This window comes from Periophthalmus magnuspinnatus, chromosome 8 (assembly GCF_009829125.3).
Source record: "Periophthalmus magnuspinnatus isolate fPerMag1 chromosome 8, fPerMag1.2.pri, whole genome shotgun sequence".
Classification (NCBI taxonomy): Eukaryota; Metazoa; Chordata; class Actinopteri; order Gobiiformes; family Gobiidae; genus Periophthalmus; species Periophthalmus magnuspinnatus.
In genome coordinates, this window is record NC_047133.1 from 3,570,075 (window position 1) to 3,587,863 (window position 17,789).

Consider the following 17,789-nt stretch of genomic DNA (forward strand, 5'->3'; position numbering starts at 1 on the left):
CGCCGGGACGCGCCGCCGTTTGACAGACAGAGGGCGCCGTACAGAGCCCCGTGTCAGCACTCCTGTCCTCCCCCAAGATTAAAACGCTCCAGCTAATGGACGGAGAGAAGAACGGCCCCCGCCATCGCCAACGCCATCGCCACCGCCACCGTGTGCTCCTCAGGGTGTGTGTGTGTGAGCGCGGAAGAGTGGATGGGAGGAGTGGAGGGATACAGAGAAGGGACGGAAAGAAGGAGAGGAACAGGGTGAGGAAGTGAGGGAGGAGAGAGAGGGGAAAAAGAGATGAGAAACTGAGGGAAAGGGAGAGAAATGCGGAGAGAGGATGAGCGAAAGAAGAGAGAAGACAAACAGAAAGAGAGAGGGAAGAAGAAGGGTGAGAGGGAGAAGAAGGGTGGAAGGAGATGAGAAACTGAGGGGAGAGAAGATGAGGGAAAGAAGAAAGATAAGAGAAGACAAACGGAGTGAGAGAAGGAAGAAGAGGGGTGGAGAGGGAGAAAAAGAGTGGAAGGAGATGAGAAACTGAGGGGAGAGAAGAGGGGAGGAAAGAAGAAAGGGACAGAACACAAAGAGTGAGAGAGGGAAGAGGAGGGGTGGAGATGAGAAATTGAGGGAAAGGGAGAGAAACGTGGAGAGAGGATGAGGAAAAGAAGAGAGAAGACAAACGGAAAGAGAGAGGGAAGAAGAAGGGAGAGAGAGAAAGTGGAAGGAGATGAGAAACTGAGGAGAGAGAAAAGAAGACAAACGGAGTGAGAGAGGGAAGAAGAAGGGTGAGAGGGAGAAAAGAGTGGAAGGAGATATGAAACTGAGGGGAGAGAGAGTGAGGAGGGACAGAGAGGGGGGACGGAAAGAAGGAGAGGAACAGGGTGAGGAAGTGAGGGAGGAGACAGAGGGAAAAAGAGTGGAAGGAGATGAGAAACGCGGAGAGAGGATGAGGGAAAGAAGAGAAGACAAACGGAAAGAGAGAGGGAAGAAGAAGGGAGAGAGGGAGAAAGAGTGGAAGGAGATGAGAAACTGAGGGGAGAGAAGACGAGGGAAAGAAGAAAGAGATAAGAGAGAAGACAAACGGAGTGAGAGAGGGAAGACAAGGGGTGAGAGGGAGAAAGAGTGAAAGGAGATGAGAAATTGAGGGAAGAGGAGAGATGAAGGGAGAGAGGGTAAGGGGAAAGAAGAAAGAGAGAAGAGAGAGGGAAGAAAGAAGAGGAGAAGAAAGAAGAGCAAAAGAGACGGGGGGATGGGGTAAAAGGGTGGGGGAGAGAAGAGAGAGAGAAGGGAGAGAAAGAGGAAAGGGGGTGGGAGAGAGAGAGAAAAAGAGTGGAAGGCGATGAGAAATTGAGGGAAGAAGAGGGGAGAGAGGGTGATGGAAAAAAGAAAAAAGAGGAGACAAACGGGGTGAGAGGGACGAAGAAGGAGATAGGAGATAAGAGCGAGAGAAGAGAAGAAAGACGAGTAAAAGAGACAGGAGGGACGGGGTAAAGGTGTGGGAGGAGAGAAGCGAGAGATGGTACAGAGCGAGAGGAAAGGGGGTAGAAGAGAGTAAGAGTGAGAGACGGAGAGAGAGGACAGAGGGAGAGATGAAAGGATAGAAGAGAACAGAGTGAGAGACGACCGTGTGTCCACTGACCCAAAGTTCGGCGACTCAAATCTCGCTCTCGACATAAAAACCGTGGGTCGAGCGTCGAACGTCCACTGACCCACAGATGAACACTGTGGTTGTGTCCTTGGGCAAGACACTTAACCTTAACCACCTGTGCACACTGTGTGCACTTGTGCGTCCGTGTGTGTGTGTGTGTGAACGGGTGAGTGGTTCATTCACGTAAAGAGCTTCGAGCGCCTGAAGGTGGAAAACGCCACGTAAAAATGTGACCAGAAGAGAGAGAGAAAAAAGAGGAGGATAAGAGAGAGGAGGACAAAGAAGAGATGAGGAAGAGTGAGACATACAGAGAAAAGACGAGAGAGGGTGAGGGGAAAAGAATAAAGAGACATAAGAGAGAAGATAAACTGAGTGAGAAAGGGAAGAAGGGTGAGGGAGAAAAAGAGTGGAAGGAGATGAGAAATTGAGGGAAGAGGGGAAAGAGGGTGGGAAAAGAGAGAAAAGAGAGAAGACAAACGGTGAGAGAGGGAAAAAGAAGGCTGTGGGAGATAAGAGCGAGAAAAGAGAAAAAAGAGGAGCAAAAGAGACAGGAGAGAGGGGTGAGAATGTGAGGATAGAGCTGAGAGAGAGGAGGACAAAGAAGAGATGAGGAAGAGTGAGACATACAGAGAAAAGATGAGAGAGGGTGAGGGGAAAAGGAGGACGAGAGAAGGGAAATGCAGAGAGAGGGAAGAAGAAGAGGAGAAGAAAGAAGAGCAAAAGAGACAGAAGGGCGTGGAGGGAGAGAAGAGAGAGCGGAAAGGAGGTGGGAGAGAGAAAAAAGAGTGGAAGGAGATGAGAAATTGAGGGAAGGGGAGAGAAGAGATGAGAGGGTGAGGGAAAGAATGAAGAGATAAGAGAGAAGATAAACTGAGTGAGAAAGGGAAGAAGAGGGGTGAGGGAGAAAAAGAGTGGAAGGAGATGAGAAATTGAGGGAAGAGAGGAAAGAGGGTAGGAAAAGAGAGAAAAGAGAGAAGACAAACGGTGAGAGAGGGAAAAAGTAGGCTGTGGGAGAAAAGAGCGAGAAAAGAGAAGAAAGAGGAGCAAAAGAGACTTGAGGGAGGGATGAGAATGTGACCAGAAGAGAAAAAAAAGAGGATAGAGCTGAGAGAGAGGAGGACAAAGAAGAGATGAAGAAGAGTGAGACATACAGAGAAAGGATGGAGTGGGTGGGTGAGAGAGAGGAGTGACAGAGAAAGAGGTGGGTGAGAGGAGCGGGGACAGCGAGGAGGAGAAGGTGAGTCAGGCGAGAATAAAGGAGGACGAGTGGACATGGAAAGAGAGAGAGAGAGAAGGAAAGAAAGAAAGAGGAGGGTCCATTTTCAAGCACGTCAGGTTTTCCCAGATAAGACTTTCTAATTACCACTTTCCCAACAGTAACAGTCTAAGTGTGCGTCAAGTGCAGCCGACGTGTGCGATTGTGTTTTTAATGTTATGGTTAAAACAAACTCATCATTTATTCACCCGCAGTTTTATTTAGACTGATCTGTGCAGGTTTTACCCTTTAACGAGTGAGGATTATAGACTTTTATTCTTTTTTTTAACATAAAAATCATGTCGAAGGAAGTATCAGCGTGTGCTTTTGTCTTTTTTCACACAACTACCTCTCTTTTACACATCTATCCATCCTTATTTTTACTTTGACGCATCGAATAACTGACCGGGGGAATCCTGGCGGCACCTGCGCTCTGATTGGTCGTCTTTGAGGGACGACGCAAGCGCATTATCAAAATGACAGTGACATATTTAAATAGCCCCTTGCCTCTGCTTTGAGACGCCGTTTGAAATATTTATTTTATTTTATTTTATTTATTTTATTTTATTTTATTTTATTTTATTTTATTTTATTTTATTTTATTTTATTTTATTTTAATTTAATTTAATTTAATTTAATTTAATTTAATTTAATTTAATTTAATTTTATTTTATTTATTTATTTATTTATTTATTTATTTATTTATTTATTTTAATTTAATTTAATTTAATTTAATTTAATTTAATTTAATTTAAATTTTTTATTTATTTATTTATTTTTATTGCCAAACACACACACATAGTGACCATACATATACAATAGTGTCAAGTGGTGATAAAACATACAAGACGTACAAAGACATAACAAAGGCTTCTGAACATAACAGCTATTTACAAGTGTGTGTGACAAGTGTGTGTTGTGTGTGTGACATGTGTGTGTTGTGTGTGTGCGTGTGTGTGTTGTGTGTGTGCGTGTGTGTGTGTCCTGTGTGTGTTTTGTGTGTGACATTTCTGTGATTTTGTAGGGTTAAGGTGGAAATGGGAGAGGACAGTGCCAGTACTGGTCATTCGTAAGTGAGAAAGGAAAGTATAGAGAAATTAGACAGGAAGGAAGAAAAGAAGGAAAAAAAAATGAAATGAAAATGTGTTTGATGTCCCTGGTCTAAAGAAAGTGGGTTTTTGTTTTCTTTTTTATTATCATTGTGGTATTGGAAAAGGTATTGACGATCGAGTCTATTCCTTAGTATCAAAATTGAGTTTGAAGTACAAATACATTCAACTTTACTTCATACGGTGAACAGAGACGCTACGAACCAGAGACAGATCGACCGCTGCTCTAACTGTGAAGTCAGAGCATTGATTTCGAGGCAAATTGGATTCACACCAGATTATCAATGTGTCCTTGAATATCGGAACAAAGAACATAAATTAAACTAATTATAATTCAAATCATAATAATTTAAAAAACACTATCTGAACTCCTTTCAACAATTTGTTTATCCAATTATAAATTCCACTGAGGTAATCAGACAGAACTACAAAGACCATGATCCTTTGCTCTTTTAGTTTATTGTTCTGCCTGTGTAACTCTAATCATAAAAGTGCACGAAGCAATTTATATCATACAGACAATTAAGTCAACGCTCGTGATGGAGACCAGCAGGTGGCGCTACCTCCATCCGTAAAGTTACACAGTGTATCTTTAAATAAAAACAACTCAAGATCTTGATTTTACATCCTTATTTTACACCAAAATGTGCCTTGACCCAGTCCAGATGGGTCAAAATAAGTCTGTTGTGTTCTGTCAGCGTTTAATTAGAACGTTTTTTATTGTCCAATATGAAGTGCACGTTAGCATGCCAGTTGTTGTTAGGTTTCTGTCGCACCAACACGTCGCACCGGCCTGTGAAACATGAATAAATTAGAAGCTCGGAGATGATAAGTGAACTAAAGGGAGCTGGTGTATTTTCCCGGAGTACAAGTCCCACTGGAGTATAAATCGCACTGTAGTATAAGTCGTGCAGGAGTATAAGTCCCACTGCAGTACAAGTCCCACTGCAGTACAAGTCCCACTGCAGTATAAGCCGCACTGAAGTACAAGTTGCACCAGAGTATAAGTCGCACTGGAGTATCAATTGTACTGGAGTATTAGTCACACTGGAGTATAAGTCGCAACGGAGTATAAGTCTCACGGAAGTACAAGTCGCACGGAAGTACAAGTCGCACCGAAGTACAAGTCGCACCGAAGTACAAGTCGCACCGAAGTACAAGTCGCACCGAAGTACAAGTCGCACCGAAGTACAAGTCGCACCTGAGTATAAGTCGCACAGGAGTATAAGTCGCACAGGAGTATAAGTCGCACCAAAGTATCAATTGTACTGGAGTATAAGTTGCACCAGAGCACAAGTCGCACCGCAGTATAAGTCGCACAGGAGTATACGTCTCACCGGAGTATACGTCGCACCAGAGTATACGTCACATCAGCCAAAAAAAAAAGCATAATAATGAAGAAAAAAACAACATATTTCACACTCACATAAGCCACACCCCCGAGAAAACTGAAAAAAGTGCGACTTACAGCCCGGAAAATACAGCAGTTCTGTTTGTCATGTTTTTAAATCAGATACTGCGCCTTTATCAATATATATTTAGTGTTTTTATAATATCACATAAACGTAAACATTTGGCCGTTTCACACATGAAGCAGAGGTAAGTTTCCTCTTAATGACGTTCCCACTCGTTTTACATCCATAATGTATATTCTGTTGCTTTTCTGTCACTTGAGCACGTTTTAAAAATGAATGCGCCGCCCCCACATCCATCTGCTGTGTGCACAAAGACGGTAACCTCCAGGAGAGAGGTGTCCATGGGATTGTGGGAAAATGTGAGAAGAAAAAGAAGTGACAGAAATCCCATGTTTTAAAACAGGTTGAATGAAGCAACATATAACAGAGAAAATGTTGGCCCAAGATTTTGTTTTGATTTCTGCAGGTTACATCAGGATTTAATATCGTGAAAAAAACACTCAAGTGGAGACAAAAGTGTGAAAGTTACACATCTGAGTAAGAACGCACTTTCAATTATAATTTTGGCAGGAAATATTTTTATTTTTAAGGTTTCAACGATGTCAAATCTTTAGAATATAAATAAATAAGAAAATATTTAAGTAAATAAATAAATACAAATAAATAAAATAAAATAAAATAAAATAAAATAAAATAAAATAAAATAAAATAAAATAAAATAAAATAAAATAAAATAAAATAAAATAAAATAAAATAAAATAAAATAAAATAAAATAAAAAAAAATAAAATAAAAAAAAAAAAATAATCAGTGCATTCTAGAAAAAAAAATATTGGGACAAAATATAATAAATTCCCTGAGCACAATAGGAAATGGAATATTTTCCCAGCATTAGTGACAATTTTTTTCCTAGTTTTTTCATATTTTTGAAGCCCTTTGTTGAGTTGTTTGGACTTTTGGGTTATGTTTTATTGTGTATTATTATTATTATTGTTTTTATTTATTTATTTTTCCTCTCTCTCCATATGTGTTTCTATTAAGTACGAGTGGGTGGACGTGACGAGCGGGTGGAGCCTGACATTATATATATATTTTTATTTTTAAAGAATACATTTCATAAACCTAAAACAAACTGTGAGAAGAAGCATCAAACAGCTCATGAGGTCAAAATATATCTATTGTGTGTGGTGTGCGTTTAATTATAAAGCGTTTTAATGTGCGATAATCAGGAAGTGTGTGTTACCATACTAGTTGTTGTTAGTTTTACGGTCGCTAAAGACACTCTCGCTGATTTTACCGTCTTAAAAACAAGAAAAACAGAACTAGATCATTTTAAGCAGTTTGTAGTGATCCGTATTTATACTTCACTCACCTCATTATTCACCAAGATGAGTTTATAAGCACTTTTCACAACTTACAGTCAGTTTTGCCGTGACAATATAAGCTCACAACAAATCGCGTGCTAAGAGTTTTGTAATTATACGCAGACAGGACATACTTATGCTTATCGACCTATTCAGCCCCGCCCACTTTAACCTGGAAATGCGACTAAACCACACGAACTCTGATTAAGTGGGAATCCCATTCATTTCAATGGAGAATTACTGAGAAGTTCTGCCACTAAACTATGATATGAAGTAGGTTGATTTGTGTAGTGTTCAGTGTTGATGTGACCTTTAAAAGTGCGTTAAAACTGCGTTAAAACGGCATTGAAACAGCGTTAAAACAGATTTAAACTGGCTCTGAACCGGCTTTAAAACTGCAATAAAACGGTGATAAAACGGCAATAAAACAGTGATAAAATGACTTTAAACTGGCTTTGAACTGGTTTTAAAACAGCGATAAAACGGAAATAAAACGGCGATAAAACGGCAATAAAACGGCAATAAAATGGTGATAAAACAGCTTTAAACTGGCTTTGAACCGGCTTTAAAACAGCGATAAAACAGACATAAAAAGGCAATAAAACAGTGATAAAACGGCAATAAAACGGTGATAAAACGGCAATAAAACAGTGATAAAACGCCTTTAAATTGGCTTTGAACTGGTTTTAAAACAGCGATAAAATGGTGATAAAACGGTGATAAAACGACTTTAAACTGGCTTTAAACTGGCTTTGAACCGGCGATAAAACGGCTCTGTAGTCCATATAAAACTTATTTGCCGTCAACATCAGGAGCCTCATGCAAAATAAAAAAACCCAAATGACGATGGCGTCGCCCACGACACTTTCCACAATCAGGTGACAACAATATGTCAATATATCAGGACTGGAGCAAAACAAACTTAAACCTGTGGGAAAAAATGAGCATCACAATCATTTCCAACACAGCACCGCTCGAAAAAACGACTTTGTCCAAAATGAAACGAGGCAGCCCCTGATTATGTGCTCGACTTCCTGCGCTAAGCCAAGACTATTTGCAGTGCGTCGAGTGTGTGAGATGAAAGAGGAAGTATTGACAGCTGTGTAAAAAGAGCTCATCCAAACACACAAAAACAAACACGAGACAGTGGAACAGCAGACGCACAAACGCCACTGTACTCCTGAGCGTCGCACTAGACACGACCGGCCAAATGTGGGAACGAAATCTGAATTTGAAAAAGTAAAAACCCAACGAAAGGGATTGTGTAACCGTCTTAACTGTGGCCGTCTTCTGATCTATGTTATAACGTCGTTGTGTGTTTTTTTTGTTTCACTCACACAATTTTAACGCACAAACTCTGCAGATTTAGGCCGAGTTCTTCTCTCAAACAGAAAACGCTCTGTCCCACCTTGTGATGTCATCATGTGGTGACAGTTTGCGGCTCGTGCGCTCAAACCTTTTCAAACGACGTCATTTTGTTTGTGAAAAGAAAGATTGATATAAACCTACAACTTAAAGCAAAACACATCATTTTTGGTGTTTGTCGAAAAAAGATTGTAGCAAAAAAATTAAATGAATCTTGAATCTAATCCAATCAAAATATTCAGTTCATTGTTGTAAATTTTCTCGCCAGAAACTCAAATTTGTTGTATTTCGATCCCTTTTGTCTTCATATAATTTCTCTTTGCACAGAATTTGAAATATAAAATCTATTACTGCGTTTATTTTTCTACGTTTGTTTAACTTTTTTTTGCTTAAACCTCTTGCCGTTCTTGCTTATAAACTGCTCATACTTTCGCTAAAATCGTTTGGATAATTCCAGGTCCGGAGTTGCCGATCTCCGCTGAACAAAAACAAAAGCTAAAAGGAGCGTGAAAACTACCACTTGATGACATCACAAGGTGGAACAGAGTGTTTTGAGCTTTGGAGATGTAACAGACGAATAATAAAGTGACTCAAACACGTGTAAATGAACCAAAACACAACTCCAGGTCTGTTTTTTGAGGAGGTAACGGCCTTAAACTAAGACTTAAAGCTCATAAAAGTGAATTCTGTGCAGTATAGGACCTTTAAAGACATTAATGGAGTTTAAAAAAATATATAAAATGTAAATATTCTGTAAGTGTTTTCAGTTTGAGAGAAGAACTCGGCGTAAATCTGCAGGGTTTGGGTGTGGCCCCTTTAAATTCAGTCATTTCCACTTTAATGTTCAGTTTGGATGGGTTTTTTTTAGATTTAAAGCCAATCCTGTCAGAGAAAGTACGAGGTTTGGAGCAGACAGACTTTTACGAAGGATTTTGACTATTTTTTCTGTTAAAAAGCACTGATTAGGTGAGTATGTCTCGTTTATTTTCAGGAAACTAATTGACATTTTTCTCAGAGTAATGATGCAGATTGTTCAGGAACTTTACAAGTGTCCAGGTGGTTTTGACACGCCCACAATCTACATCCACCACTTATTTTTTATAATTTATCTACTTTAATAAGCACTTAGGTCTCATTTCCCTCGTAAATAACTTAATTTAGAAGGGAAAGGGGAAAAAGGGAAGAAAAGAAAAATAGAGAAAAGTTAGAAAAGAAAAAAAGGGAAAAGGAAGGAAAATTGGAAGGGATTTTATAATTTTTTTTTTGCAGTTTTTTTTTTCATGAATAAAATTAAAAAAACAAAACAAAACATCAACCTGACTGTTCAGAATTAACAACAAATATGCTGATTGTTTGATAAGAGTAAAGAAAAAAAAAGGGAAAAGGAAGAAAAATTTGAAGGGATTTTATTTTTTATTTTTTGTACTGTATTGTTTTTTTTTCATGAATAAAATAAAAAAAAAAAATAAAAAAAAACATCAACCTGACTGTTCAGAATTAACAAATATGCTGATGGTTTGATGAGAAGAGAAAAGAAAAAAAAAGGGAAAAGGAAGGAAAATTGGAAGGGATTTTATTATTATTTTTTTGTACTGTATTGTTTTTTTTTCATGAATAAAATAAAAAAACAAAAAAACAAAACATCAACCTGACTGTTCAGAATTAACAACAAATATGCTGATCGTTTGATGAGAAGAGAAAAGAAATAATCGTTTGATGAGAAAAAGAAAAAAAGGGGGAAGGAAGGAAAATTGGAAGGGATTTTCTTTTTTTTTTTGTACTGTATTATTTTTTTTTTCATGAATAAAAAAAACAAAAACAAAAAAACACCAACCTGACTGTTCAGAATTAACAAATATGCTGCTGGTTTGATGAGAAAACAACATTATAACGTTGTCAGAGAAAAGTCTGAGGCGTCAGATAAAACCTCTCAAACGTTTAGCGCTGAATGTGACGTGTTGATTGACGGTTTGACCTCGCGCCGCAGACAGACGCTGAGTGAGTGGCAGTTACCGAGGAAGGCTGATGGAGACACTGTTCCGTTGCTACGGGAGACCATGACGCTGATCCCGGTTTCCACGAACGGGACGGAGAAATCGATGACCTCAGAACGCTCCTCATTGATCGTCAGAGACCCGACGGCCATGACGGCTTTCTTATAGACCACCTGCGGAAAGAGCGAGAGGAGGGAAGTTTGCATCACTACGACACAGAAATGTTTGAATAACGTGTGTTCGGATGGTTATTTGGTTGTCCTTGGGTCTCAGAATAGTAGAAAAAAGGTTGCCATAGTGATAAATAATTAAAAATAACACATTATATCCTTTGAAGGGTAAAAAGTCCCCAAAATGTCGCCTCTAACAGCAAAATGAAACCAACGAACTTTCACTGTACGACTTCTGTACAAGATGAAATGACAAAAAAAACTTAAAGCTGCACTATGTAACTTTTTCTGGAGCTTTTCTGCCACCTGCTTTGCCCGAAATGTTCCACAGTATGTCATTAAACTTATTTATTTCCATGGAGACGAGCAGATGACGCCACAGGGCCTTGTTTTTTTGGGAGCAATGTAAATGTGCGACTGACTCAATGTGACATAGATACGTTTAATGCCATATTGCGGAACATTCCAGTCACATAATGCATCTTTATATCATTTTTAAGTCCCGGACAGCATGTCGGTATGCAATAGGTTATTTTATACGTAAAGGCACTGGATTAAAGCTGCACTATGTAACTTTTCCTGAGGAGGTTCTACCACTCGCTTTGCCTGAAATGTTCCACAGTATGTCATTAAACGTATCTACTTCCATGGAGACGAGCAGGTGACGACACAGAGCCTTGTTTTTTTTGTTGGTTTTTTTTGGAGCAATGAAAATGATGTGCGATTGACTCAGCGTAAAATAGATTATGCTTAATGCCACACTGCGGAACATTACAGTCACAAAACGCACCTTTAAATCATTTTCATGCCCCAGAAACATGTCAGTGTACAGTAGGTCATTTTAAAGGTAAATGCACTATATTAAAGCTGTGCCATGTAACCTTTCTGGAGGAGGGTCTGCCACTTGCTCGTCTCCATGGAGATGTGATCGCTTTGCCTGAAATGTTCCACAGTATGCCATTAAACTTAAGTACTTCCATGGAGACGAGCAGGTGACGACACAGAGCCTTGTTTTGTTTTGTTTTTTTTGGGAGCAATAAAAATGTGTCCGACTAAATGTAATGAAGATTATGTTTAATGCCACACTGCGGAACATTCCAGTTAGATAATACATCTTTAAATCATTTCTCGGTTATTTTATATGTAAATGCACTGTTTTAAAGCTGTACTGTGTAACTTTTCTGTTGGAGGAGGGTTTCGTGACAGGACAAATCTCACATTTATTCAATTAAAGATGTTTTTTTTATTGTTAATCTAACCACAGATCTGACCCGTAACGTGACCTGGTAGTGTCATATTCTTGTCGCCATGGAGATAGATTTGCTTTAATGCCATACTGTGCAAAATCCCAATCCAAACCAAACAACACATTTAATCCAGATAACAAACAAACGCGGCGTCACATACAAACAGATTTTATTAAACATCGTCTTAATCGCTGGTGCGGGACTTTAATAAGAACCGTAATGTGACAGTTATGACTAAACAAGAGTCTATTTCTCGTCGTAAAAAGCCAGACAGCCGTAAAGTTTAGTGGCGCTAAATGAACAGGCAGAGTTTCGCTCCGAGTCGGGTCTGTGAATTAGAGATATGCACAAGAGGAGCGGAGATTTGTTTATTCTGTGAGACGATGCCAAACCTGCACGGCTCAAAACAAAATACACGAGTTTATACAGAGGGAAAGTGCACCAGGGAGGAGTACGATGATCTATAGGGGGCGCTAGTACTTTGGGTGCACTTTATGATCTTTACAGCTTATTTAGTGTTAATAAAGCATGAAGAAAAGGTACAAATACTAAGATTGGCTAGACTTAGGGTATTCATTAAGTGGTTACTAAGACTTATTCATTCTTAATAAAAATAAAAATAATAATAAAATAAAAATATGTAAAAACAAAAATAAGTAAAAAATAATAATAAAATAAAAATACATATAATCATAAAATAAAAATACAAGTAATAAAATAAAATTAATAATACAATAAAATTAAAAATTAAATTAAAAAACTAAAATTAAATTAAAAAACTAAAGTAAAATTAAAAAACTAAAATTAAATTAAAAAATAAAAATAAAATTAAAAAACTAAAATTAAATTTTAAGATGATGATGATGATGATGAGTTGACGATGAGTTACGTCACTGAGGTTAATTAGATGAAGTAAAGTATAAGAAGTTGCAGAAAGTAACAACTATGGACTAGATGTGACTTAAACTAAAGAAAAAGAAAGATCAATAGATACTTTTAGCATTTTTGTTTCTTTCATGTCAGTTTAAATCTGTTCTTTTCATCTTTGGACTATTTTCCGCTCCCATCTTTTGTGGATCTATCTCTATCATTATTTATTTATACAAGGAGAGCCCAATGAGACTCTTTTTAGACGCCCTGTTCAAATACAGAAAAATACAAAGAAAAAACAAACAAAACAAATAAGTAGCTACATAAATCCATTTAAAACATTAAAACAGGTGCAGGCCTGAGGATAAATGTTTGTTACCAGATTATTAAATTGTATTTGTGGCACAAAAGGATCCGATTGTGCTTGTCCTTGAAATATGTTCCATTTTAATGAAGCAAAGCAGCAAAAAACCTCAGTTCTGCTGTGGCCTTTGACTTATACACTCGTGTGATCTTGTATTAAATGTCCCGTATCAGTGTTTAGTCTGAAGTACTCCCTCATAAATACTTTAATACAGTGTTGTTTTGTTCAGATAGTAACGGTCGACCTACTTTTTCACAGACGACACAAGACTGGCCACTTAAAAACACAATTTAAAAATGAGTATTTGTTGAAGCTCAAAAGCAAAGTACTTTTTACAGAGGATTATTGAAACTATTTTTTTTTTTAACCCTTTTTATTATGTGTTTGAAATATAGAATAAACCCAAAAAATAAATAGAATAAAACAAATTAAAAGGAAAAATAAATAAATAAAAAATAAATAAATACAAATAAATAAATACAAATATAAAAAATAATAGAAGTGAATACCTGCACAAACACATACAAATCTATACACATATTTATATTTATACATTTATACACACAGGACTGTCTCAATATTTCTCTATTATTAAAATAATCAATAAAAAGATGCCAGATGGTATAAAAAATAAAAAAAAAAAAAAAAAGCTCTTGTTTGTTTCTCAGTGAAGAGAATTACATTTTTTCCAGTTGTAAGTGTTGCATTATGTCTCTCAGAAGATTTTGTTGAGTTTTTACTTTTCCAGTTCAATAAAATTAACTGTCTGGGGAAACTATCATGTTTTATACCAAATACAACTCCAGGTTTGTTTTAAAGAGGGAACAATATTGTAGCTTTGTTTTGCACTGTAGTTTGTTTTTGTTTTTTTTTCTCTTCCACGTTTTATTTGCACAGAACTCGTCGTTAAGTTAAATCTAGCTCAGCACAAACAGACGGCGTACGTACCTCTCCCACCATCCCATTCCAGACGTTGTTGATTTTCTTGCCATGTTTGCCATTGGTTACCAGGTACAGGTCATAGGTGAACTTTACGTATTTCGCGATCTTCTTCAGAATGTCGATGCAGAAGCCTTTACAGCACTTCTTTATGTAGGTTCCACCAGATTCAGTTGAGTTGCTGAAAACAAAAACACAAAAAAAAACAACTTTATTATAGTGACGTTTTTGTATCTTTGACTTTTGGGCTGCGTTAAATCTATTGAGCGACGGTGGCTCAGTCGGTAGAGCGTTTGTCCACTGATCTAAAAGTGGGCGGTTTGATTCCTGCTGTGTCCTTGGGCAAGACACTGGTGAATGAATGTGTGTGTGTGTCGTGTGTGAGGTCGTGTCACGATAAACGCTACATCGACTTATCGTTCAATATACAACAGATGGAAACATATTTTGTGGGTCAATATTCATCCTGGAGAGTTTTTCTTTGCAGTAGTGAAATATTTTTGGTTATTTTTTTTGCAAATATAATTAAATTTGAGCTGTAGAAGGTTGAATAAATAACTTCTATGACTCAGTATAAATACAAACTAAGTGTTAAGTGTCACATTCTGCTATTAAGTAATTTCAGCTCATGTTTTTTATTTTTATTTTTTATATATATTTTGCTTTATGGTTTGATTTCAATTGTATTTTTTATCGTTTGTACAGTGGTCCCTCGTTTATCGCTGGGGTTACGTTCTAAAAATAACCCGTAATAAACAAAATCCGCAAAGTATCAGCTTTATTTTTTGGACTCAGTGGAGATAGGCAAGTTTAAAGCTATATTGTGAAACATTACAGGCAAAGCAATAGAGAAAAAAGAAAAGAAAAAAGAAAAAGATGTGAAAACCAAACTCAAACCGAACCGCCACTTTAAAGGAAATGCATTTACAAAGTGTTGATATTTTGTTCTAAATTAAGTTTCACGTAAATATGTTGGCGTCACTTTAAGAGCGACTGCACGCACGAGGAAAAGAGCACACGCTGGAGTTGAGTCGGGGCATAAAGATGAAGCTAAATGGTTTTCTTAGCGTAGTATTGTTTATTTTTGAGAATGACTTGATGACTGACTTCTGTAAAAAAAAAAGGGTTTCGCAAAGCTGTGAATTAAAATTTGTTACTCTTTTTTACATTGGAGTCCATAAAAGTCGATAAAAATACACTATGGACAACACAAAAGCACTTATAAGCACTTCTTGAGGTCAAAATATGTTAGCTGCGTGCTGTTTGCATCTAATTATAAAGCGTTTTTTATTGTCTAAGAACCAAAAAGAGCGTAATTAGCATGCTAGTCGTTATACTGTGACGGCAAAACAGCACTTTGGCCTCTGAAAGTCGTGAAAATCGCTTAGAAAGTCATTGCGGTGAATAATTAAGATGCTCGGATTGCGTAAAGTCAGCGAGGAATAACTTTGGACGACTGCGACCTGTTTAAAACGAACTGGTTCTGTAAAAACCGGCGACATCCCCTTTAACTCTTCTGCCCTTTGTTATGAGCTAGCATCTGCTGTACACAACACACCTTGATCAAACTTCTATTATTACCCTCATTTGAATCTTCTCCGCGTGCACCTGGGACTCCTTCACCTTTAAGATCAGGTCGTTTACTCTCCCGTGACAGATAAACACTCAGAGGCCCCTCGTCGCGCTTACCCGACTCCCGTTTCTTCGGCGTTCTGTTGACGGACCATCTGTGGAAGTACGTCGGGAGCGCAGAGGGTTCAGACGGAGACGGACTCGGAGCCACCCGCGAATCTCATTTCAATTTCAGATGTGTGCTAATGAGACAACATCACCCCGCGCTTCGGTTAAACAACAGGGCGGACGCAAAGTTGATAAGAAAGTGAAAAGGGGTCGACGAAAAAGCGGCTGACTTTAAAGCAGGAGTTCAAAAAATGGCCATCAGGAGGCAGTTTGAGACGAATCCTGAATGTAAAGCATCTGATTTGAACTTAATCTAGGTTGTTTTTTCACAGTGGAACAATATAACAAAACATAAACATTCATAATTGAAAGAAGTCGATCTTATTACAAGCTCTAAAAGTACAACAACAACAAGTCAATATGGGTTTCAGGTGAATGGTTCCTTCCTGAGACAAAGGATTTTCTGACTTTCCGCCGTTCAAAATAAAATATATTTTGATTTGAACGGCTCTATTGTGAATATCACTTTTTAATTTAATCATCAAACACACTCGTTACTTTAAAGATATTGTATTTGGTTATATTTAGTCAGTTTAGTTCAACACATCCATCTACTCTAACCTGAGTCTCCACATGGTCCAGACACAAAGGGGGCGTGTCCTGTGTCGGCCATTTTGAAAGCCTTGGGTTAACCCCCCGAACACTACAGGCCTGCACCGTTTAGCCACTGTACTGCACTTCCTCACAGCGATTCGGACACTCAGCTCACCACTTTCGAGAATCGTGTAACTCTCACAGCGACGGAGCATTGAGGTTTATACTCTGCTTTTCACGTTGCATTGTGGGAAATTTGAGTGTACTACTTCTTCACACAGCGGATATTTGGACACTAATAAAAATGACGTGACCCTAGTGTTGGACATTTGAATGCAGTCCATGCACTGAGATGTTAAAAATACTTCTATACTTCTACTTTTATATGTTTTACCTAAGGAGCCATTAACAGTTTATTGGTTTGTACATATTAAGTTGAGTTACTGTGATCGCCTTTCGTGGTCTCGTGGATTATTTTAGTGCAATTTTTCATGCCTTTTTACATCGTCTGAACGTGCGTTGTGTTCTGCGTCCTGATTGGCTGTTGGACTGTAGACCATTGTCCATCAGTCTCCTCCGTGCCGTGTCTCCTGTCCAGTACAGAATGTGTTCAGACAAATTTACATAAACGTCGGATCGCAGTGTGACTCTGAAGTGCTGTACGTTTGCAATTTGTTTTCTCCACCGACAAAACCCACGATGTCGATGAAACGTTCCGCACCGACAAAGACGCCTACGAAGGTTTGAACTTTGAGAGAGTTTAAACGAGAGAGAAATGTGAGAAAATGTTAACGCCTGTGTGAGAAAAGTGTATAAAGTGTGTGGTGAGGGGTTTTACAGACAAAAACATAAAAAATAAAGCTGATACTTCACGGATTTCGCCTATTGCGGGTTATTTTTAGAACGTGAACCCCCGCGATAAACGAGGGACCACTGTGTAGACGATAAACGGTAATACTGACACAAAAACAAAGCAGAATTCTTAACGTACAATATTGAGCTGCAGTAAATAAACGGCAGAATGCAACACTTAGGAAGTTAGTTTTTCTCTATAATGAGTCGTAAACGTTCATAATTCAAACTTCTACAGGTCAAATCTCATCTTAGAAAGTGTATAAAGTGTGTGGTGAGGGGTTTTACAGACTTAAACATACAGAATAATTGTAAAAAAATGAAGCTGATACTTTTATTTTTGGAACATAACCCCCGCGATAAACGAGGGAACACTCTACACATCTCAATATATTCCATAGTTCCATATTTTTCATATTACTTTTTCTTTAGCTACAGTACTTTCTCAAATACTCAAACATTAACACAGATCCTGCATTATCCTGGAGAAAATAACACCATCTGGGCGTAACTCCTTTACACAGCGCCTGGGGGCCGTCTCAGAGTGACTGAGCTGCAGCCACGAGCGCCGCAATAACCACACTCACCGACCGACCGCGCCACTACGGACGCCCATAATACACCGAAGAGGAGGCGGGCCGCAAATGTGATGTTATGGGCCCCTGCTTGTGGAGTATCCGACTACACGCGCAGAGAAGCAAAGCCCGAAGGCGGTCCGCGGGAGTCCAGTGCATGCGCGGTGGACGCTAGCTAGCTCGGATGACTGAATTTACTCCAACTGGACACTGGGGACTGTGGAGCGGAGGAGGGTGGAGGGTGTTGGCCTGAGAGCGAGGAAATTGCAATACTATTTTTGTTTTTACCAGCGGGGAAAGATGTAAATATGTTATGAGGGGACTGTATTTTTAGATTTTTCATTTTCCAAGGGGATTTAATTGAGAC

The 17,789-nt window shown here is 38.4% G+C and overlaps 1 protein-coding gene across 1 annotated transcript in view; it reads right to left on the reverse strand.

The window, feature by feature from the left end:
* grin2aa (glutamate receptor, ionotropic, N-methyl D-aspartate 2A, a) overlaps positions 1-17,789 on the reverse strand; it is a 282,924-nt gene that overhangs the window by 40,205 nt on the left and 224,930 nt on the right. The window contains exons 8-9 of the mRNA XM_055223747.1: positions 13,731-13,902; positions 10,151-10,304 (exon numbers count right to left, since the gene is read on the reverse strand). Of these exons, the coding sequence (XP_055079722.1) occupies positions 10,151-10,304; positions 13,731-13,902 (326 nt within the window). The remainder of the gene's footprint in view (positions 1-10,150; positions 10,305-13,730; positions 13,903-17,789) is intronic.